Source organism: Malus domestica, chromosome 08, assembly GCF_042453785.1.
Source record: "Malus domestica chromosome 08, GDT2T_hap1".
In the NCBI taxonomy this organism is placed as follows: domain Eukaryota; kingdom Viridiplantae; phylum Streptophyta; class Magnoliopsida; order Rosales; family Rosaceae; genus Malus; species Malus domestica.
In genome coordinates this window covers 30,414,862-30,437,684 of record NC_091668.1, presented here as the reverse complement: position 1 = coordinate 30,437,684, position 22,823 = coordinate 30,414,862, and the positions used below count along the sequence as shown (strand labels likewise).

General features: G+C 38.7%; 3 protein-coding genes across 3 annotated transcripts; 2 read left to right on the top strand and 1 right to left on the bottom strand.

Moving 5' to 3' along the window:
• Window positions 1-14,927: 14,927 nt before the first annotated feature.
• LOC103441963 (uncharacterized) lies at window positions 14,928-16,346 on the top strand. The gene is made up of 2 exons (XM_008380680.4): window positions 14,928-15,512; window positions 15,675-16,346. The coding sequence occupies exons 1-2, from the start codon at window positions 15,363-15,365 to the stop codon at window positions 16,299-16,301; spliced, it is 777 nt and encodes a 258-aa protein (XP_008378902.3). The 5' UTR covers window positions 14,928-15,362; the 3' UTR covers window positions 16,302-16,346.
• Window positions 16,347-17,161: 815 nt separating this feature from the next.
• Window positions 17,162-21,232, top strand: LOC103421399 (stromal 70 kDa heat shock-related protein, chloroplastic). Its single transcript, XM_029107422.2, has 8 exons — window positions 17,162-17,838; window positions 18,475-18,727; window positions 18,854-18,933; window positions 19,077-19,219; window positions 19,351-19,449; window positions 19,672-19,861; window positions 20,018-20,416; window positions 20,531-21,232. Exons 1-8 carry the CDS (start codon window positions 17,326-17,328, stop codon window positions 20,939-20,941), a joined length of 2,088 nt encoding a protein of 695 aa, XP_028963255.2. The 5' UTR covers window positions 17,162-17,325; the 3' UTR covers window positions 20,942-21,232.
• A 53-nt stretch (window positions 21,233-21,285) lies between these two features.
• On the bottom strand, window positions 21,286-22,752 carry LOC103421398 (RAF-like serine/threonine-protein kinase PRAF). The gene is made up of 2 exons (XM_029106434.2): window positions 22,418-22,752; window positions 21,286-22,285 (listed from the first exon to the last, which is right to left on the bottom strand). Exons 1-2 carry the CDS (start codon window positions 22,611-22,613, stop codon window positions 21,489-21,491), a joined length of 993 nt encoding a protein of 330 aa, XP_028962267.2. The 5' UTR covers window positions 22,614-22,752; the 3' UTR covers window positions 21,286-21,488.
• Between the last annotated feature and the right edge of the window lie 71 nt (window positions 22,753-22,823).

Genomic DNA, 22,823 nt, shown 5'->3' with positions numbered 1-22,823 from the left:
GGTTCTTGTTTTGAATAAGGATGGTCTTCCTTGCCCTCCTTAATTTTGTTTTGGTGGTGTTGGGGGTGACGCTCTTTGCTGGAGCGTCTGTGTGTTAAATCCCCTTTCATCGCTTTCTGTATTGTCTGCCTCTGTGGTGTTAGCCTCCTGGTAGGCTTTTCTGTTGTGGTTGTTTGTCTTTCCTTTAAATATATATATATATATATATATATATATATATATATATATATATATATAACAATTAAGTTGATTAGGGACCGGAACCAAAATGACTCCATTATAATTTATATTATACTAACAAATTAAGTGAGAGAAAAGTAAAAAAAAATAGAGAAAAAAGAAAAGAAAAAAAGATTGGCTCACCACCAAGGGGTGGCCATATTTCACACAATTCGTACTGGGTTCGATTCTTGACGCTATGACACGTTGGTGGCTAGGGGAGGCTGAAATGTCTCTGTAAGTCTTCTCAGCTCCGAAAAGATGGATTACCGTGACTAAGCCACTAGCTGGCCTCATTTTCAAGAAAAAAAAATGTTCTTTAGACATAGACCCTTGCAACTCTTATTTCCTAGACAAAAACCCACCTAGTTATAAACATTCAAATAAAACCCAAATTTAAAAATAACTAACAAGTATGGAAGTAATTGACCTATTATTACAAAATATTTACAATATGTACCCCAATATTCAAAATAAAATCAATAAATGTTATACTCACCTTAATTACAATGAAAATATAATTATTGCACATATTATTACCCCTAACACACACACATATATACGTACACATATATACGTTCATATGTATATATTACTACCATAAGCTAAATATACACACACACACACACATACATACATATATAGTTTACCTACATGAACGTAATGGCCTTCTTTGCCACATTTGTAGCATTTTCCCTTATGACTATTGTCTTTAGAGTGGAATTTTCCAGAGGATTTTCTCTTTCCTTTCCAACTCTCAGGTTTGGGATTTTCATAAAATGGGTTTGGTTTGGCATACTTACCTTTGCGATATTTGGAGTAGTTAGTACGAGGTTTAGAGATCTTAGATCTATGGAAGGTAGTTGATTTTTTTCTTGAGGTTGGAAGGAGCTATAGGTGGTAAACCATATTGCTCACAGAAAGTTCCTAATTCGTATTTGGCAATAGCCTTTTCAGATTGTGCTTGTCTAGAAATTTTCATATCTATGCACATTTTTAAACCTTCTTTCTGTATAGTACTTATGATATGCCCATAAGTAAGGTTATCATATGGTATAATACCGTCTTCGTTTACTAAGGTATTCCTTATTTTATGTGCAAAAAGGTTCGGTAATCCGTTTATGAATTTTTCTTTCCAGAATGGTTGATTACTATCATCTCTAAGCATAACTCTTGACATAAATACATCTTTATACCATTTAAAATCACTTAAGGTCGGACACCTTAAGTTGCTTAGTTGGTCATGGATTCTGGATGTGATGTTGAAAGGGACTCCTATGAAGTGTTGTATGATTGTATAGAGTAAGGTATTGACTGCATCTGGGACACCTCGTCCTAGATGTTCATCGAAGATAGGTATTCCTTCTTCGTCTTGTTTTACTGCATTTCTTATTAGATTTCTGGATTCTTCAGTGAGATGTTTCTCCCACCAGGAATGAAGCATTCCCGTGAATCCGGAGACTAAAATGTCGACAACTTGTGTTTGACTAAGGTCATGATTAGTGATATAACTATTGGCTACCATTGAGATATGTTGGAGTTTGTTTAATAATTCTTGTTCTGATAAACCATATATATTCCATTCATAGAGTTTATCAGATGAGACAGTGAACTGGGATTGGAAATTTCGTTCTTCAAATTGAAGATCAGGAGGTGTTGGTCTGGGATACCAGTTTTTGGTTAAGGATGTAGGATTAGTTCTTCTAATGTTAAGACGTTTTATTTCAAGATTCTGAAAGGCTTTTTCCATTTGATGGATGGAAACAACACTTTCATCTTCTGAATCCTGAGTTGAGGAATGTGTTTTAGAATCATGTGGATTATTAATCACACGAACTGATTTTTCTTTTTCTAGCTTACTAAGCATCTGGTCAATCTTAATAGATGTTGAGGTTTTTAAAGAGGGTGACTCTTTAAAACTGGTTAAGGGTATTTCTTTATTAAGAGGTTTGATTGATAAATTGTCAATTTTTGTTTCAATTTTGTCCAACTGTTTTCCTATGGTATGTAGGCTTTGGTTGGTAAAATTGTTTTGTTCAATAACAGGTTTGACACTTGCATCTTCCTTTGGAAGTTTGAACGGTGAGGTTGGGATTTGCGTATTCGCCGTGGTGATAAGAATAGTTTCTTGTGGAGGATGACCGGAGGAAACAATTGTCTTGTCTTCCTTGAGCCAATTTTCTTTGGTTATTACCTTTACATGTTTTTCAGACTCATAATGTTTTTCTACGAAGTCAAAGAAAAATATTTCAAGTCTGTTGGTTTGCATGAAATCCTTCCATGCTTTGTGGATTTTTAATTTTTCTTCAGTAGTATACTTACTTCTGAAGATGTTTCTTCGAGGGACATTTTCTAAGGCTTCTATATCTCTATTGAGTTTTTTACGATCATATTTAAAGGGTTCTTGTCTGGTTAAAACCAATAGTTGGTGATGAACTGGTTCTGCATCAAAATCAGAAGCAGTTGGGGATGTTGGTTCTTCCTTAGTAGGAACAGATGGAGTTTGGTAGGTAGGCTGGACTACTTGAGCGTTTGTCTCAAGTGATTGAAGTTTAAAATTTAAAAGATCATTTATTAATTCTTGTTGGGTGACTGATGAGCCTGTATCTACTGATTTTAATTTCCTATTGGCTAAAGAATTAATTAATTCTTGGTCTCGACCTTGCCTATCGTTTGGCATAGATCCAGAGAAAGAATTCCTACTAGAAGCAAAAGATTTAAGTGATCTACTAGAATCACAAGACTTTCTGGCAGGACGATCAAAATTAATTTTAACCGTGCCGTCAAAGTATTGTTCTATGTTGTCTAAATTGACTAGACTATTTTGGATGACTACTGGCCGACTTTCGTTTATCAGACACCAATCTGAAGGAAGATTGATTTCTGACCACCGAATGGTTCTAGGTATTTTAATGTTGGCATTCTCTTGATTGGTTTGGATCAAGAGAGTATGATCCTTCGGACTCTTGGTTAGAGCCTGAAAGTTCATATTTGTGCCAGTGACTTTATAATAAATTCTGTAAATTAGTGCCAAAGGCTGTGTTCCTTCAAGGACCTTATATCCTGAAGTTTTAATATTTAGTGTAAGTGCTTTTAGCATATGTGGGTCGGATAGACTTATGGTGAGATCTGGAAAGCAATCAAAGTGGATAGGTCCATTACAGAGGCTGGATTCAACCATACCAAGTATGCTATCACTGAAGTCAGTGAATCTAGCATCTCGGAGACATAAGAGGATAGAGGTATTAAGACCTCTACGTGTTAATGGTTTGGCTGCAATTTGCACTAAACCTATATGTATATAATTATGACCATCTTTCCTATGGGAATTAATTTGTTCTGGGGTAAACAATTGACAAGCTTCATGATCTTTACTAAGAGCATAAGCTTGTTCAACTGTTTTCACATGGTGTTCAGTTTTAAAAGAGGCTAAGGCCCATTTCTTTTTATAAATATTTTTTGAAGATACTTTTGGAATGTTCCATTCTGCAAAATCTAGACTACTGTCTGTTTGAAATTCAATTTTTTGTTCTTCATTGACAATGTCAGGTATTGTTCCTAAATTTGATCTAGAGCTAGTGCTGGCCATAGAATTAGATCTAAACAATCTACTCATACCAATAAAAATCAGACAATAAAAATACAGAAATCTTAACAAGAAAATCTTACTAGTGAATCTAATCACCAAGCTCTCTAGGTCACGCATGCCGCTCATGCCCTATCCTTTGGGACTTACTGTTTGGAAGACGCCTTACTGCTCAGACCTTATGGTAAAGGGATAACACTAAGAAGATTAAACTGATAAGATAAACTGGAAATTAACTGAAAGATAATCAAAGATATAAACAGAGTATTCGGATACTAATGGTATAACCAACCACTTGGCTCTGATACCAAATGGGTGCGGAAGCCAAATATGTATATGGATATGAGATACTTGAAATATTTGATTAATATCAGATTCAAGTTAATTGGGAATTGCAGATTCATAGAATCAATTATAAGAATATAAATAACTAAAATTAAATTGAAAGTAGGTGTAATAAACATAATGAATTAAAATTAATGATGCTGGTATTTGATTGAAAATATATTTATTGAAAATCAAATAAGACTTACAAACATTTCGTCTATTGACGATTTAAAAGCTGGACTTGGAGCTCGCAGGCATCCTTGGTGATAATTCAAATGCAAGTGTTTCAAAATGAAATTACAAATAAGAAATAAGAATACTCTGTTCAAATATGAATACGCAGAGTTTTCGTTGCTCCAAAAATTGGATCCTTCTCCCCGAAACCGAAGAGTGCTGATATAGATGATGGAGGCTGGCAGTAATGATTCAGTCCAGGAAGCGGGATTCCCGCTTGGCATGTGCTATTGCTGTAAAGAGACCGAAAGCAGAAGATGTTGTCGGGAACTGTAGAATCACGAGAGCGGATGAAATGATGGATGAATAATAAAAGTAATTTTACTATTCCTGAATAGTAACTGGTCTACTAATGTAGGTTTGCCCGAAAATGATTGCTGCTACTGCTGCTTTCACTTACGGCTGACTTTGTCTTCTTTTGCTACTACTGCTGCTACTTACAAAATACAAAGTACCCTACTGAGTCCTACTGAGTGTACATACGACTAATGATTCCCTATTAGGATACAAGCTATTACATTATTAACCAAAACTCAAAACTCGAAAGGGTCTTGAGAATCAGGCGGGAAAATATTTCCTTGTGTGGCTACTACGCACTGGGATGAAGCATCCGAAGAATTGTCGGAATCCGAGCTGTCTTCATTTTCTTTTTGCAATTCTTTCATGAGGATTTTGGCTAGAGCCTTGAGCTTTGAAGTCTTCTTCTTTTTAGAACTGCTTGAAGATTTGGATGATTTGGCCTTGCCTTTGAGGGAGGAAGAATGACTAATGTCTGATAACGATTCGATTTCTTCCTTGGTTGGTTCAGGTAGAGCTTCAGCTGATGGGGCTGCGACTGCAGGTATTGGAGATGATTCCGTGGGGAAATCTCTGAGCACAACTTCAATAATCTTCTGATGGTTGAATTTGTCCCACCATTTGATTATTCTTTGCCGAAAGACTTCCTTGGATTCAATTTCGTAGTTCCAACGGAGGATCCAAGGGACCTTGTACTTTGCCATGAATAGGGCGATCAAGGGAATTCCTTCATCAAATCTTGCTCTATTGAACTTCTTCTTGAATGTGTCTGAGAAGACTTGCATGAAATCGTCCGGCATGAGATTGGAGATAAGACCATGATCTGACCACCATCTGGGGAACCATGCAGGAAAATTTAATCTGAAACTTCGATCAAAGGTTATAAACCATGAATGACTAAAATCCTCTGACTGGTGCAAGAAAATATTAGTCCAGGCTTGAATGTAATCAAAGTAATTATAATGGTTTGAATGGCTAGGGAAGGTATTACTCTTAAATGGTTTGGGTTGAAAGAGAGGTACTCCTCAATCTGATTCCAGTAAGAATTTATTAATAGTAAGGGAATGGTATAGGATTCTGTTTTGATTACCAGGGGTTTTATCAAAGATAGGTTTTATGGTGACTGATGAAGTCTCATTGAGTATGGTGGTATAGTATTTGAGGGTTTTGTGAAATTCACTTGGTTGGAAATGGGAATTGGTTGGAAACATCTTTCTGGCTATAACCTCAGGTGTTTTTAGATTTTGGTAGTTTAGGGGAATACTGAAGAGATACTCTTTAGAAGGTTTAATAACATAAGGGGATGTTTTGGTATAGCTTACAGAGGGAGATGGCGATTGCTTATAGGTAGAAGAGAAATGATCATACTGGTTTACTAACGTTGTTTGATAATTTGGTCGGATACTTCCTATAGTTGATCCTAATGGAGTAAATCTGTTGGTAATGGCTAAGGCCGAGGAACCGGGAATAGATTCCTGTTTTGGTGGAGGTAATAAGGCAGGAAGCCTCCTTTGTTGGTTACTGCCAAGTGGAGAAGCTGTGTTTTTATTAGACATTCTTCCCCTGCAAAAATTCTCTGGTTAGGAAATCTGGGATGCAGTTATGGCTGCCTTTAATGTATTCAATGTCAAAATCAAAGATAGATAATATGGCTTGCCATCGTGCAAAATATGTTTTGATGCAATGTTTTGAACATCTTTTTGTAAAACATGTTTTGCAGATTTGCAATCGACTCTAACAAGAAATTTTTGATTTAATAAATCATCTTGAAATTTGCTAATGCATAATACAATAGATAATATTTCTTTCTTAATAGTACTATAATTAGTTTGAGCCGGATTCCATACACCTGAATGGAAACGAACAATTTGTTCAGGTGATCCGGAAGAAGTTTGCTGCTTGAGGATTCCTCCATAACCAACGTCAGAGGCGTCAGTTTCAACTATTTTAAAAGAGTTGGGAGTTGGAATGCCAAGACAGGGCAAAGTCTTAACATGATTTTTTATCTGTTTGACAATAGAAGTATGAATGGTAGACCAAGCAGGAGGATTCTCCTTTAGACGATCAAACAAAGGTTTACATTGTTGACGCAAATGGGGATAAAATTCTGAAACATAATTCAAAGAACCTAAGAATCTTTGAAGCTGGGTTTTTTCAGTAATCTGATCTGGAAATTTATCTGCAAATTGGATGGCACGGTCAATTGGTTGGATAGTAGACATATGGCTATTATATCCTAAAAATCTAATCCTAAGTTGAAACAACTTAATCTTAGTGGCTGATACAACCAATCCATTTGATCTAATGATCCTAGCAAACAAGTGTAAATGTTTCCAATGTTCATCTATAGATTTAGAATAAACAAGGACATCATCAATATAAACAATTGTAAAATGGCTATACTGATTAAAAATCTCATTCATGATATTTTGGAATTCATATGGTGCATTCTTTAAACCGAAAGACATAACATTCCATTCATAATGGCCAAAAGGCGTTACAAAAGCAGTTTTATACTTATCAGATTCATGAATTTGAATTTGCCAAAAACCTGATTTCATATCAAACTTTTAGAAAATAGTTGCTTTACTAAGCCTTTTTATTAAATCTCTTTTATTGGGGATTGGATAACGAATTCATTCCAAAACTTCATTTAAAGGTTTGTAGTTAATAACTAATCGGGGAGTTCCCCTTTCAAGTTCTGCATTTTTCTGTACATAAAATGCAGGGCATGACCAAGGTGATTTACTTTTACGGATATTTCCTTTATTAAGAAGATCTCGAATTTCTGTTTTACAGAAATCCATCACTTCTTGACTCATTTGAATAGGTCTGGCCTTAGTAGGTATTTTTGATTCATTAAATTCTTTGATATAAGGTAATTTTACAATGTGTTGTTTACGATGCCAAAAGACGGTTGGAATATCAGAACATACTTCCTTAACAAGCTGTTCTTCGAATTTAAGGATTTTTTGAGATACAATCTCTTGTCTGAGTTGCTCTTCAGTTCTTTTGTGATGAATATCATCTTTTAAGAATTGAAGGTGTTTAGTCTTATTAGAAATTATATTCAAGGATCTCGAAGTGCTATTCTTCTGGAGATGTCTAAGTTTTTTTAGATCTGTTTCCAGGCAGAACTCAAATGTGACTTTTTGTCCTAAGACTTTTGAGGTAATCCTATTATGATGAACTTTGAAAGGATATAGGAGTGCTATAAAAGGTAATCCTAATATGACAGGGTCAAATAAATTCTTGATTAGAACGAAAGGTGTTTTGAAACAAACTTCATTTTGGCAGACATGCGCCTTAGGAAGTTCATATTTGATTTCCATTGGAGACTCATTAGCAGCACTAAGGATTTCTTTTGACTTGTGGAAATACCTAGTGGGAATTAGTCATTCTTGAATACAATTCAAGTCTGCGTCTGAATCTATTAATGCTATTGTTTCGAAACGAAAATCTTCAATTACAATTGTTACCTTAGAATACCATTTCTGGATTCTAATTTTGTGGCAAAGATTCAGAACTAAGTGTTCTGAAAGTTTGTCAGAATCTGATTCGGAATGACTACTGGAAGAAGAGGAACTAGATGGTTCTTCTTCTAGAGGAGTATTGACTCTAGAGAGCTGTGTACGAATATCGTAGTTATCGGATTTTAAAAGCTTAATTTCATCTTTAATTTTATTAATTTCTTTTTGGAGGTCACCGACCGTAATTTCTTTCTTAGTCTTGCTAAACTTTACTAGTGTAGAACTAAGAGAGATTTGTGGTTTCTGGATTTGGCTAGTACCTATGTCTTCTTGGGAAACCAAATGTTTAAGTTTTTTGAGGTAGAATTTTTTAAGTTCAGGGTCCTCAACGTTGCTTATTAGCTCTAAGAGTAATTCTTCTTGTTTTTTTTTGTTTAGTTAATACTGATATATTCTTACAACAAGCATCGGGACATCCGAGCTTGATATCAGGGGCAGAGTGCTTGCTAGAAGCAGATTGGTATGAAGATGATGAGGTAGAAGCAAGATCATCTTCTGATGAGTGACTATTGTCAGTATCCTGGATTTCTAGGGTTTGGATAAGTTGAAGTTTCTCTTCTTCTGAAATCTTCAACTAGCTTATGATTTTCTTATATATATAGTTTATATATATAGCTAAACTATATATATAATACTACTATACGTTCACACACACACACACACACACATATATATACATATATACATATACATGCACAGTACTACATATATGATCAAACATATTAAACTAATTAATCTACCTATATTTAAATTTATGATGAGCAAATAACATATATTTTGTAGGTAAATTAATATTGAATCAAATAACATTTTTTTTTCATTTTGTAGGTAATATATTTTCCATGTATTATTTGACACACCTCGACCCGGAAAGTCCACTAGGACTCCGAATTGAGCTGTGTTGGGCGACACCTGGAAGGTGACGAAGCCATAAAGTGATGATGTGTAAAATATGAGTAAATTTAAAGCTAAAAGTATCTAAAGACCAGAGTGTGCTATGAGCGGGAATGAACTCATTTCACACGCGACATCATAGCATAAGTAAAGTACAGTAATATGGGTAAGGATCATACCCTTGGAGATAGCCACCTATACTGAGATTTGCTACAAATCCTCGTCGATACGAACTTTCAGCAACTAAAACCTGGAGGGGCGCAAAACAAGAAAACGTGAGTGGGCAAAAACAAAGCTTTTCAAAAATCATTTCTCTTTTCCAAAATAATAATAACCCATCACCGTAGAACCCATATAATTTCCCAGAAAATAATAATACATACATATATAGAAATCATGCTCGAGAGTAGTGAAAACCAAGTATATGCCATGTCAAGTATTTCAACAATGAAATAAGTAAGCTAGGTGAAATAAATCAATATAAAATGATATGTCAGCCAGAGTCATCTAACGTAGCATGTACGGCTGAATCTATAGCTCATCAATCAAATCAAATCCTGCACACGAGTCGGAACCACCAATATGGTTTGTACGACAAGCTAGGTGTAAATAAATACGCTCAAGTGCTACGATCACGTGAAGGCTGTGCAACGAATCGCATGTCACCTACTAGTCGGAATCATCTAATGTGGTTTGTATGACAGGCTAGCACCTGCCTTGGATCTAAAGTGAGCGTATGGTGCGGGAGGTGAACGATCACGTAAAGGCTAGGCCCTGACCTCAGGCGGAGCACTAACACCGGGGTGCAGGATATTAATCACTATGCAACTCATCATAATCATACACACTGCAATCACTACCATCAATATATACTCACTTGAAGCTTACATGCTCGCCCGCAATGTCATACAATAATATGCATATCTATATAAATGCATATATTAAAATATAGTGCAATTGACATGGCATTTAAAAACGTAATTCCATTTAAAACGATTTCTGGGAAAACGTAAAGCATATATATGTATATATATAGAAAACAAAAGCCCACTCACGTGGAGTCCGCGCTACAACTCCCTAGCACAAATATCAAGGTGTCACGAACAATCGGCGCCTAGAACAATTATCAAACCATATCTCAGAATTCTTGTCAATAAAACACTTAACTTACATATCCTATTCAGGAAGATCCGTACATTAGATTTCCGATCTGTAAGTTTCTAAAATCCTCAAAAATTATGTACTACAACGTATCAAAGTTTAGAGGCGATCGAACGGTCGGATCATTGACTGCTAATAATAATCGGGTGGCGGACCTTAATGAAACTAGGTTCAAATGACGAAAATTCGTCAATCGAACTTCACTAATTAAATCAGAGTATTCAAATTTAGCCTAGGAAGGTCAGGTGACATCTCAGACCAAGCGTCGCCTCAGGTGGCGGTTGGCCGTCCCGACTCGCCGGAAAATCCAACTATTTCTAAAAATTACCAAATTTCACAGAAATGAAGATCCCAGTGAGTAAAGCAACTTTCATACCTGTGACCATGGCCAATTTGGCCGGGAAATGCCTCAATTTCACTAAAACTCGTCGGAAACCTTAGGTTTGGGTGGTTCTTGATTCAACTCCAAGGCAACTCCGACGTCCTAACCAATGTATGTACTTTGTTCCTGGCCTCAAGGGAAGTCCAATGGTGGTGGTAATTGAAGGGAATCATTTCGGAATTCACCGGAAAAGTGAGAAACCCTCCTGAAGCACCTTGGGTTTATGGATTCGATTCGTGAATTTAGGTAAGAAATTTGGAAATCTAATACTACATATATGTAGGGCTCATCAAGGGCTTTCTGTCACGCCCCGATCCCAACATATGTCGAGAATCGACACATGACAAGGAAATAACGTTCGTTGAATACGGTATAAGTTACATAATGAAATACTTTAACCGATAAACCAAAATAATATAAAGGTGGCTAAGTTCTCCACAAAATATTTACAAATATGTACATCCCAAAAAGAAGCTTAATCTTTGCTTTACTAAGAACAAGTTTGAGGTGCTCAAAAGAAAGTCCCAAAGATAAAATACAAGATAGGATATAAGGGTAACCTAACACTCCAAATCTCTGATAACTGTACCGCTACCCCACCTACGAACCTCTTGAAGCTACTCAGACTTGTTAATGTAAAATCAGTGCCTACACCATCAGAATGGTGCACCGGCAAACAACAACCCGAATAAGCTACGAAGCTTGTGTGAGCGACACATAATACAAAGTATATGATACTAATAATAAAACTAACCATCATTCACAATTTATAAACCTTGAATATAAATCATTCATAAGAAATCGCTACTGAACCTTGCAAGCTCCGAATGAGTCACACATACATCCAACGAGTTTTCTAAATCAAAACTCAGAGTTCTTAAAGCCACATTCACAAATACATTCAAAACCTGAGTTAGAAAGACGTCGTTCGGTCGAAGCCTACGCAAGTAACCAAATAGGAAGTGGCCTCCCAAAGCGGATCAACCAAGCAGAGCCACCCCTGAGAAAATAACCAAATAGGTAGTGACCCCCCAATTCGGATTAACCAAGCAGAGTCATTCCTACCACTATTGAAAAGTGATCACCCAATGCGGATTAACCAAGCATGATCACCTTTAAATGTGTATGGCCATACTTATGATATAAGGATCGCCCAACGCGGATTAACCAAGCGCGATCCACAAATAATATGGTCCCCTAAAGTGGATTAACCAAGCAGGACCATCCAATCCCATTGCTACGTGGTGCAGACTTAGTGTCACCTAACCCCATGACACTAGGGTAATGGTCCTTTACAATCCATCATTTTTATCAAACATCAAATATATATATTCCAAAACACAATCCATCATTTTTATCAACCATCAAATATATATTCCAAAACACAATCCATCATTTTTATCAACCATCAAATATATATTCCAAAACACAATCATTTTTATCAACCATCAAATATATATTCCAAAACATAATCCATCAACAGTTCAAATATCCAAGTCACCTAATGTTTCATACGTAGATCGACGGCAACTTAATAGCAACAATTATTTAGCATTAGAATTATTTTTAAGAATCCATGGTGTAACCACAAAGTTTATTAGCACAAAAGATTTCAAAGTAATAACCATATCACATAGATTAGAATCACTCACCTGAGATCCATACTAACGCACTCAAACACAAGAGTCAAGGCATCACGTTCTATCACCGCCTAACAAGGTACAAGCCACATTTAGATTTCCTTCGATAATTCACATATTTGAAAATTCTCATATATCTCCCACAACAACATTTAATGAGGAATCGAACCGTCATTCTAAGGTAGGGTCCATGATCTTATGTCACTTATTCCGTAAGATCCAATCATTAGATTTTTACTTGTAAGTCACTAAGGTCCTTAAACAATATCAACCATAGCATACTAAAATTGGTGTCAATACAATGTAAGATCGTCAATTGTTAGAATAATCAAGTGGCGGACCTTATCAATAAAATACTCAACCAACAACATTTTCATAAATCAAATGTCACACACCGGAGAATTTGACTTTTTCTCAAATTTTACAGGAATAAAGATTTCAACAAGTAGAGTAAACTTTATACATGTGGCTGAGTCCAATTTGGCCTGGAAGGCCCTCAAATTGGCTCGCACCCAACGAACCCAAAGGTGGGTGTTCTTCAATTCGACTTCCTTGTTGTTCCAACGCCCCAACCACCAGTTGGGTCCTGTTCCTGGATCCAAGGGAAGTTGATTAAGGGTGATGGTTAATGGTGATATTCTCCAGAACGACAATTCGTCGTCGCGAACCCTTCGGGTTCTCCTATGGGGTTCTACCCGAGTTAGACCTTAAAAACCCTTGATTTTTTGTGGAGAGGGAAGGAGGAAGGTAGTTGAGCAAGTTGCAAGTGAATGAGATAGGAAAATCAGCTGGAAATGGAGGAATTGGCCAGTTTGAAATTGGTTGGTGGAGCTCACGGTTTCACGAAATAGGGGGGAGAAAAGTGGCCTTTCCTTTCTTTCCAAATGGGTCCTTCAATACCCTTTAAAAAATCTGACAGGTTCCCTCTTTTCTATTTTTTTTCTACTAACTTAACTTAACCTTTAACCCATGATTCCCACAATCTATAGTTCACAACTTCAAACATCCGTAACTATACCGTTATAATTCGGACTCACAAACGGTTTGCACCTATGCGTTTGTGGGTTCGAGATCTATTTAAAAACATTAGTTGTAACTTCGAAATATCAACGAAAGATAAAGATTGATTATGAAACTTCCAACTCGATAACTAATCAATTACTAAACTTATAATTAGTGGAATTAAAATTAACTAATAAAGATAACGTAATCGCGAAATACGAATTTAAATTATGAAATACGTAATAAATGGTGAAATTCCGGGGATGGGATTTCACACTTTCCATGGACACCAAGATCACTCAAAACGGAGTTCGTACGAAGGAGATATAAGCGGGTCAAGTTGGCGGGTTGGGTGGAGAAACTAGGTTTGGCCGGTTCACTCCTTCTCCCTTCCCTCCTTTCCCTCCATTTTCTCTTCTCTGATTGGTCACCCTCTCACTCCCTCATTTTCTGATTGGGCAGCGCCCACCTCCTTTCTTTCCTTTATCTCCTATCCCAACCGACCATCACTCTTTTCTTTTAATCTGCGCCACACACGTGGCACTCCAGATTTCTCTAAAAAAATCTGGAATTTTCCTGAAATTAATTAATTAACTAAAATGCCCTCAACTTTAAACGTTAATATCTCCTTCGTTATAACTCCAAATTGCACTCCGTTTGTGCCCACGCGTCCATAGCGACGAGTACTACGAGAATATGCCAAGAAAATGAACCTTACGTGACACGACACAACAGTCAACAAAAGTCAACACTTTGCCTCGAAGGACATTTTTGTAAATTCACTTTTTGAAATTATAAAAATAATATTTTTAGGGACGGGCTATTACAATTTATTGTAACATTCCACATCGCCTAGGGGAGTGGATCCTCTAAGCCTTATATGTATATTCTCATCTCTACCTAGCACGAGACCTTTTGAAAGCTCACTGGCTTCGGGTTCCGTAGGAAATCTGAAGTTAAGCAATTTCGCGCAAGAGTATTCCCATGATGGGTGACCCACTGGGAAGTTCTCGTGCGAATTCCCAGAAACAAAACCGTGAGGGCGTGGTCGGGGCTCAAAGTGGACAATATCATGCTACAGTGGAGTCGAGCCCGGGATGTGGTGGTGGCCCGAGCGGGGATGTAACATTGTTACATATATTTGGCACATTTTATTATTATAAGATATATATACAAATAATAGGTAAATTAATCTTGAATAAAATACAATTGCTTTATTTTGTAAGTAAATTAATTTTGAATCAAATAACATTTCTTCATTATGTAAGTATTTTATTTTGTATGTATCATCATATATTTTGGGCACATTTTATTATTATATGTACAAATATTATGTAAACTAGTATTGAATAAAATAATAACATTTTTTTACAGTTATATTATTTTGCATATATTTGGGTTTGCTTTATTATGTAGGTAAATTATTTTGCATGAATTTTTATGTATATCAGGCATGTTTCTCCCTTACAATTTGTATAAAATTAATTATGTAAATCAAACATTTACATAGGGATGTTTTGGGCATAAATTTTTTTTAAATGTGTAAAATCAAATGTAATTAATTAATTTGCTGATGTGAAATCTAGTAAATGAGTTTTATTACAATAAAAAACTTATATCAGGTTTTAAATGAAAAAAATTAAGTTTCAGCGACTAAATTCATACTTTCAAAACAAAAAAAAAAGACTGGTTCAGCTGCTTCGGTATATCCCTTCCAAAAGCAAAAGCTCTCTCTCCGTTCTTCTCTGAACAGATCCCACCCAAAATACAATTGCTTCTTCTCCTTACCTGTTCCGTTGCAAGTGAAAGAGATAGGAAAATCAGCTACTGTTCAAATCGTAATCCAGTTACCCAGCACCAGTAGCCAGCACACTTGCAGTTGCAGACAACGCAACCAACACAGTTGCAGACGACGGTCGACGGTGAAGCTCTCTCCCACCAGAGTCTGCTTGTCCTCTAGAAACGTATCCAGATAGTCGGATTCGCATATAGTAAGCGTATCGACGACGTATCCAGAGGCCAACTGATCAACGGATACGTTCACATACGTATCCGGCGCGTATCGGGCCGTAAATTACAGAAGTAAAAAAATGGAAGGTATATTCGGCAAGCACGCAGAGGTTTACTTGGTAGGAAGGCCAACTTATCCCAAGGAATGGTTTTCCATGCTGGCTGCTCTCACACCAAATCATTCTTTAGCTTGGGATGTCGGCACTGGCAATGGCCAAGCTGCTTTTTCTGTGAGCACTTTCTCTTAATTTCCGAACCTTCCATAATGCACCGGTGTATTGGAAGACTAGATTTTGAAAGTCTCAGTTCAAACACCGATGAATCACATACAACGGTGTACTGTAGAAAATAAGAGTACTAAATTTTGTGCTGTGTGTCTTTACTTTCTGCAGCTTGGAGAGCATTATGAGCAAGTAAAAGGGACTGATATGAGTGAGTCCCAACTGAAGCTTGCACTCCAACATCCTCGAGTTCGTTACGTTCACACTCCGATGACCATGTCTGACGACGATTTGGTTGAGTTAATAGGGGGAGAAAACTCAGTCGATTTGGTTACCGCGGCAGAGGCCGTGCACTGGTTCGACCTCCCAAAGTTCTACTCGGTCGTCAAGCGCGTTTTGCGTAAGCCAGGAGGCGTAATTGCAGTTTGGGGCTACAACGATAGCGTAACAGACCCCGAACTTGACGATGTATTGAAGCGTTTTCGCGAAGCATGTAAACCGTTTTGGGACCCGAAGATGGACTACTTGTGGGAAGGGTATAGGACACTTCCATTTCCATTTGAGAGCGTTGGTTTGGGTTCTGAAGGTCGGCCTGCGCCACTGGAAATGCCAAAGGAGACGTCATTTGAAGGGGTGGTGAGGATGTTAAGGTCCTACTCTGGAGTCAATGCAGCTAAAGATCAAGGTGTGGATTTGTTATCACAAGAGGTGATTGAAGAGCTTCAAAGAGTTTGGGGTGGCCCTAACTTGGTCAGAAAAGTTACTACCAAGGCATTTATGCTCGCCGGAAAAGTGTAGGCTGTAATTTTATTTCCAATATATATTATAGAATTTGAACGTTTAGACCAACTTCAATGGTGGGCTAAAAACCATTTTACTCCCCAAAATTTTCTCCCAAACCCAATCCAACCCAAGAGGAAATTTTAGGCTAAATGCTAAATGCTAAATGCTAATCCACATCTTGTTATATTGGGAATGAATTACATGCACATGTTTCCTTATGTAAGTATATGTTTTTTTTAGCTTACCTTGTAAAAATAACTCTTCTGGCGCCTCGTATTTGCCGTACACGAGAGTTCATCTTTTAAATTCATGATAAGTCTTACAAACTTCTTTAAAATTCGTATGAAAATTCACTCAAAATCGATGGCTTACACTGATCTCTTAAAATTCTTCAAAAAATTTCTTAAAATAGTTGGTTATTGGCGGACTTGATACTGGATCTCCTAAAAGTCTTCAAAATTTCTGCTCTGAATCTCTTGCGAGGTTCTCTCTTTCGGTAGAACAGATCCTTGGTCAAGTAAGAAAGGCATTGGAGTTGAGCGGAAATAGGAGGTGACAGAATCCAATTCTTTTTAAAAAACTTTTGAAGTGGTTTTTTTCAAGAAAGTGCTTTCAAAACAAACGAGTCCAAACAAATCTGAGAAGCAGAAGCGCATTGCGCCACACGTACCTTGAAGTTGAGCCCACTTTACGCCTCCAAATTGTAGGTAGCGAAATGGCACCAAAAAACCACCTCGATTCTTCCACCGGGCAGTCCTTGAGCTAGCAATCCTGCGGTCAGGAATCCTGCCCGCCAATCAAAAATCTCACGGGCAGTAGATCATTCCAGAACCCATCCACGTGGCATCACCTAACCCTCACTCTCTCTCTCTCTCTCTCTCTCTCCCGCGAAAAGAACCCTTCTACTTCTTTTATCTCCTCACTTCACTTCGCCTCTCTCTCTCTCTTCGCTCTTCTCCTTCTCCCAATCTGCAGCGGAAGGATTAGGGTTTCTGTACACACAGTAAAAAACCCTAATTTCACCTGAAAGCTCTCACAAATGGCTTCCGCGCAAATCAATGTCCTCAGCACAGCGCCCAATTTCACAACCCCGAGGACGGCGTTTTTTGGCCAGGGACTGGGCAGGACGACGCCGTTGAAGGCGTTTGTGAGCCTTAGACCCAACGGCGTCAGAAGGGTCGGACCGCTCCGGATAGTCAATGAGAAAGTCGTGGGAATCGATTTGGGGACGACGAACTCGGCCGTTGGGGCTATGGAGGGCGGAAAGCCCACTATAGTCACCAACGCTGAGGGTCAGAGAACGACGCCTTCCGTGGTGGCGTATACGAAAAACGGGGATAGGCTTGTTGGTCAGATTGCCAAACGTCAGGCCGTCGTGAATCCGGAGAACACCTTTTTCTCGGTGAAGAGGTTCATTGGAAGGACTATGTCTGAGGTGGACGAGGAGTCGAAGCAGGTGTCGTACAAGGTTGTAAGGGATGCGAATGGGAATGTCAAGATTGATTGCCCTGCTATCGGGAAGCAGTTCGCGGCTGAAGAAATTTCAGCTCAGGTATAACTTGTTACTGACATTTTGGGTTATTTTTTATTGCTTCTTTGTTTTTGGCAATGGGATGTTGAAGGTTTACAAATTTGAATGGGGGTGAAGTTCGTAGAGTAATTTGTGGTGTTACTGTGTTTTAATTTGTTTAAAAGTATGATTTTTGATGTTATTTGTTGGAAGTCAATGGTGGTCGTACAATTGCACGGTGTTGTTTTTCGGTTTTGGTGATGGGTGTTGCGAAATTTATCTAGGGGTCTGTTCGGGCGATGGGAAAATGAAGGGAAATGAATGAGGTTAATAGTAATTTTGTTTTGATGGTGGTTTGTGGAGATTGTAGAACTTGCCTTGAAGGAAGCTCTTGAGTAGAATTAGACTCAACTGTGCTTCAGTGCTTAGAAAATTGCGTGAATAGATAACCGGACACGAACATCCAATTTCACTCTTAAGGAAACGATTTGTTATTGTCTGCTAATGCGAATTTGTGAAACATTAAAACATTAAGGCATTTCCTGTTTCCTTTAAAAATGTTTACTTTTCCGAAGTGCACTATTTGTGTGATTCAGCTTAACAGAGTTTGGTTAACTTTTAAAACCGATGTAGTGCTTTGATTGTTTTATTCTTTATCTCCTTTTATTGCTGGTGTAGGTGTTGAGGAAGCTTGTGGATGATGCTTCAAAGTTTTTGAATGATAAAGTTACTAAAGCGGTGGTCACTGTGCCTGCTTACTTCAATGATTCTCAAAGAACTGCTACAAAAGATGCTGGCCGCATTGCTGGGTTGGAAGTTCTTAGGATTATAAATGAACCTACTGCTGCTTCTTTAGCATACGGTTTTGACAGGAAGAACAGTGAAACTATCTTGGTATTTGACCTTGGAGGTGGTACTTTTGATGTCTCAGGTACATTGTATGTTATTGGGATATGTTCTCTAGCTATTACTTCCATACTCCATACAGATGTTGGTTTGTGTGTTTTGTTTGATCTATTTTATAAACTTTTTCTAACTTGCCCTCCTTCTATTACAGTACTTGAGGTTGGTGATGGTGTGTTTGAAGTGCTATCTACATCAGGAGATACACATTTGGGTGGTGATGATTTCGATAAGGTTAGGATTTTCTATTTCTTTTAATTTTTATTATGTCATGGCCATTCACTTGAATCCTTTTATATTAAAAAACTGTGTTTCGTTTGGGCTAAGTTTAGAGGCCTAAATAATGAGACGGTTATGATAATGTTGCTATTTTGCAGAGGATTGTTGACTGGCTTGCTGCAGACTTCAAAAGTAATGAAGGAATAGACCTGTTGAAGGATAAACAGGCTCTTCAGCGGCTGACAGAGACAGCCGAGAAAGCCAAGATGGAGTTGTCATCTTTGACTCAAGCTAACATTAGGTATGTATGTTGCCAATATCTGAGAACCTTCATTAGTCCGAAGCATTTTTCAGCCATTGACTATTCTCCATGATCATCTATCTGGGCTGTTTTTTAACAATGCTCTCTTGCTGATGATTGTTTTGTTCCAGTCTGCCTTTCATTACTGCGACTGCTGATGGGCCGAAGCACATTGAGACAACCCTTACAAGAGCAAAGTTTGAGGAGTTGTGCTCAGATCTGCTTGACAGGTGTGAATTTTTGTTTCAACTTGTTATGAGATTGTGGATATATGCATATTTGATTCTAGCTCTTTGTCTTACAATCATCTTGCAAATTTCAAGATATCGTCTTTGATGTCTAGGGTTGTAGAATGTTTTCTTGTTTCTATATTTAGCGGTATAATTTTTGGTTCTATGAAACCAGGGAATATTTGATTCTAAATTAATGTTATCATTTGGTTGATATTTTAGGCTTAGAACACCGGTCGAAAACTCCTTGAGGGATGCAAAGCTTGCCTGGAAAGATATAGATGAGGTGATACTTGTTGGTGGTTCAACACGTATACCAGCTGTACAGGAACTTGTAAGGAAGGTGACAGGGAAGGAACCAAATGTTACAGTTAATCCTGATGAAGTTGTTGCCCTAGGAGCTGCAGTTCAGGTGGGTCTCTATGATTTCTTTCAACAGTGTGCTATGTCCATTGTTACGACATTTTTTGTGAAGTTATTGGTTATTTTTTATGTTTATTATTTTATATGGGACAGTTTCAGTTATTGTTGTACTGACCTTTGATACCTTTTTTTTCCTTGATCCTAGGCTGGTGTATTAGCTGGAGATGTCAGTGACATTGTGCTTTTGGATGTGACACCACTGTCACTGGGTTTGGAGACCCTTGGTGGTGTCATGACTAAGATCATCCCAAGAAACACAACTCTACCTACCTCCAAGTCGGAGGTGTTTTCAACAGCTGCAGATGGGCAGACAAGTGTCGAGATTAATGTCCTTCAAGGGGAAAGAGAATTTGTTAGAGATAACAAGTCTCTTGGGAGCTTCCGGTTGGATGGCATACCTCCTGCTCCACGAGGGGTTCCTCAAATTGAAGTCAAGTTCGACATTGATGCCAGTGGTATTCTATCTGTCGCTGCTGTGGACAAAGGCACAGGAAAGAAGCAAGACATCACCATTACTGGTGCCAGTACCTTACCTAGTGACGAGGTTAGCTGACCAGCAAATTGTAAATTTGTCAGATTTGTGATATTAGATTTGGAACTACTTGTTTGTATTTTGAAGTCTTGAATTATATTGAGGGAAATGTCTGCAAATGTACAGGTGGAAAGGATGGTTAGTGAAGCCGAGAGGTTTGCACAGGAGGACAAGGAGAAGAGAGACGCCATCGACACAAAGAACCAGGCTGATTCTGTTGTCTACCAGACAGAGAAGCAACTGAAAGAGCTGGGAGACAAGGTTCCAGCTGAAGTTAAAGCAAAGGTCGAGGCAAAACTTGGAGAGCTCAAGGAGACAGTCTCAGGGGGTTCAACTCAAGCCATAAAAGATGCCATCGCTGCCCTTAACCAGGAAGTGATGCAGCTTGGCCAGTCACTTTACAACCAGCCCGGCACTCCTGGCGCTGGTGCAGGGCCAGCTCCACCCGGTGCTGAAGCTGGTGGGCCTTCAGAATCATCATCCGGCAAGGGACCTGACGGAGATGTTATTGATGCAGATTTCACCGACAGCAAGTGAGCAGGACTGTTGGACAGAAGTTAAGTGCCATTCTTGCTTATTTTGTTCAGATTGAATGTGCATGTAAGAATGATTTTGCTGGGATGGGATCGTGGTGTCGGGGGTTGCTGTGTCATTTTTGTTTTACGGAGAATGAGAAACAATGTCCTTTAGATGGCAAAGGACTAGTTAGTTGAAATTAATTAGGGGACTTGAGAAGAACGATAACAAAACAATAGGGCGATTAGATCCCTCGCAAATTGTTTAAGCATCGATTGATTTAAATGCAGATGAGCAGTAAACTTCACTGAACCTATCCTATATGTGTCTGTACTTGTTCCAGTATTGATACTTGTTGATAGATGTTTTCTCTTATCTTTGCAATATTTCTTTCATTCGCACGAAAAAAGAACAGGCACCGTATATGCATTCAGCAGTAAAAACCAACACCAATAGTAACAAACCAACAGAGACTATCTGGGACTTAGAGGGAGGCTCTCGTCCCTGCTGATGTTCGTGTTACAAGCATTCAGGGCGGACAATTGTCACAATGTCCACATTTGCTGCTTTATCCTCCTCCGCAGCCGCCACCACTTAGTCTTAGTGATGATCTAGGACTATTGTTTTTGCTGCCAGTAGGGTAGTTGTAAGGAATCGAATTTTGGGCATGCCCAGTAGAAACAGTAGGGCCCATCAACGAGCCCCGTGCGCTCCCGGCCTCAGACCTGACTGGCGACGAAGGAGGTGGTGTCCTAATCCCTAGGTGGTGTGTTCTTGCACCAAGCGAAGACTGGTACGCATGGTGGTGGTGGTTCTGGTGGTAATTAGGGTGATGGTGACGCCCTTGAGCATGGCCTTGATATGCACTGCAAATACTCGGCGAGCTGTGCACTTTATGCATTGGAGGCGTAAGCAAGAACCGGTGACCTCCCATGGTTATGTCACCCACAAGCGCGTGCTGTTCTGGGGATACTGATGTGGGCGATGAACACGCCGAAGATATGCTGAGGCTGCCCATGGGGCTACTTGCGATGATCATCGGGGCAGTCGGAGCATTCTGCTGCTGTTGGGGCTGCATTTTCGGTGGTGATCGAATGATTCCATTGACGGCGTCAATGTAACGCTGCTCCAGCATTTGGTGTTCCGACGACGGGGTTGGACTCTCGATCACCACTGGCTTGGACGGGAACAAGAATGTTCGCAGCTTCGGGCTCCCTTCGCTCTCTTGTCGATCATATTCGTCGAGCATGTGCTTTAGATCCTCGTCGCTTTTGACGGAGACCAAGGCGTCGAGATCTTCCGTGACTAGCTGGTATTTCAGCACCATCTCCCCATCGGACAATGTACTCACCTTTTTCATCAACTCTGTCACGTAGATAATGTAATGTTCTTAAAAAATTCGTAAATTTGTTAAAGCAGAGGAGGTTCCGAATTCAAATCTCATGAAAGTTCGATACACCCTGAAATTCAAGAGGAATAGACTAACAAAATGTGCACCTGCGAACGTAATGCTGCGAGACAATGCGACGACGCGAGTCTCCCCTCCGACGTACTTGAGGTGGCTGTCGGCGGGCCTGGGTAGGATTCTACCACCATGGCTGCACAAGAACTTGACCCTGTTTCTGGGGGAGGACGGCGCGTCACTATCACCACCGCAACTACCGCCACCATTACCGCCAATTTCACCCGCCATTTTTCATGTCAAATTATGTCATGTACGTATTGTTGTATTAACTGATCATATAAATTAGTTATAATGTAATAATCAACTCAGCGTTTCTGCAACTGCAACCCCCTCCCCTCGACCTTGAATCGCCGTCACGAAAAGCCCCCGGAATCTGCAACGACGGCAATCAATCAAAACATCAAAATCCGATTTCGAAAAAAAATACAATTATATTTG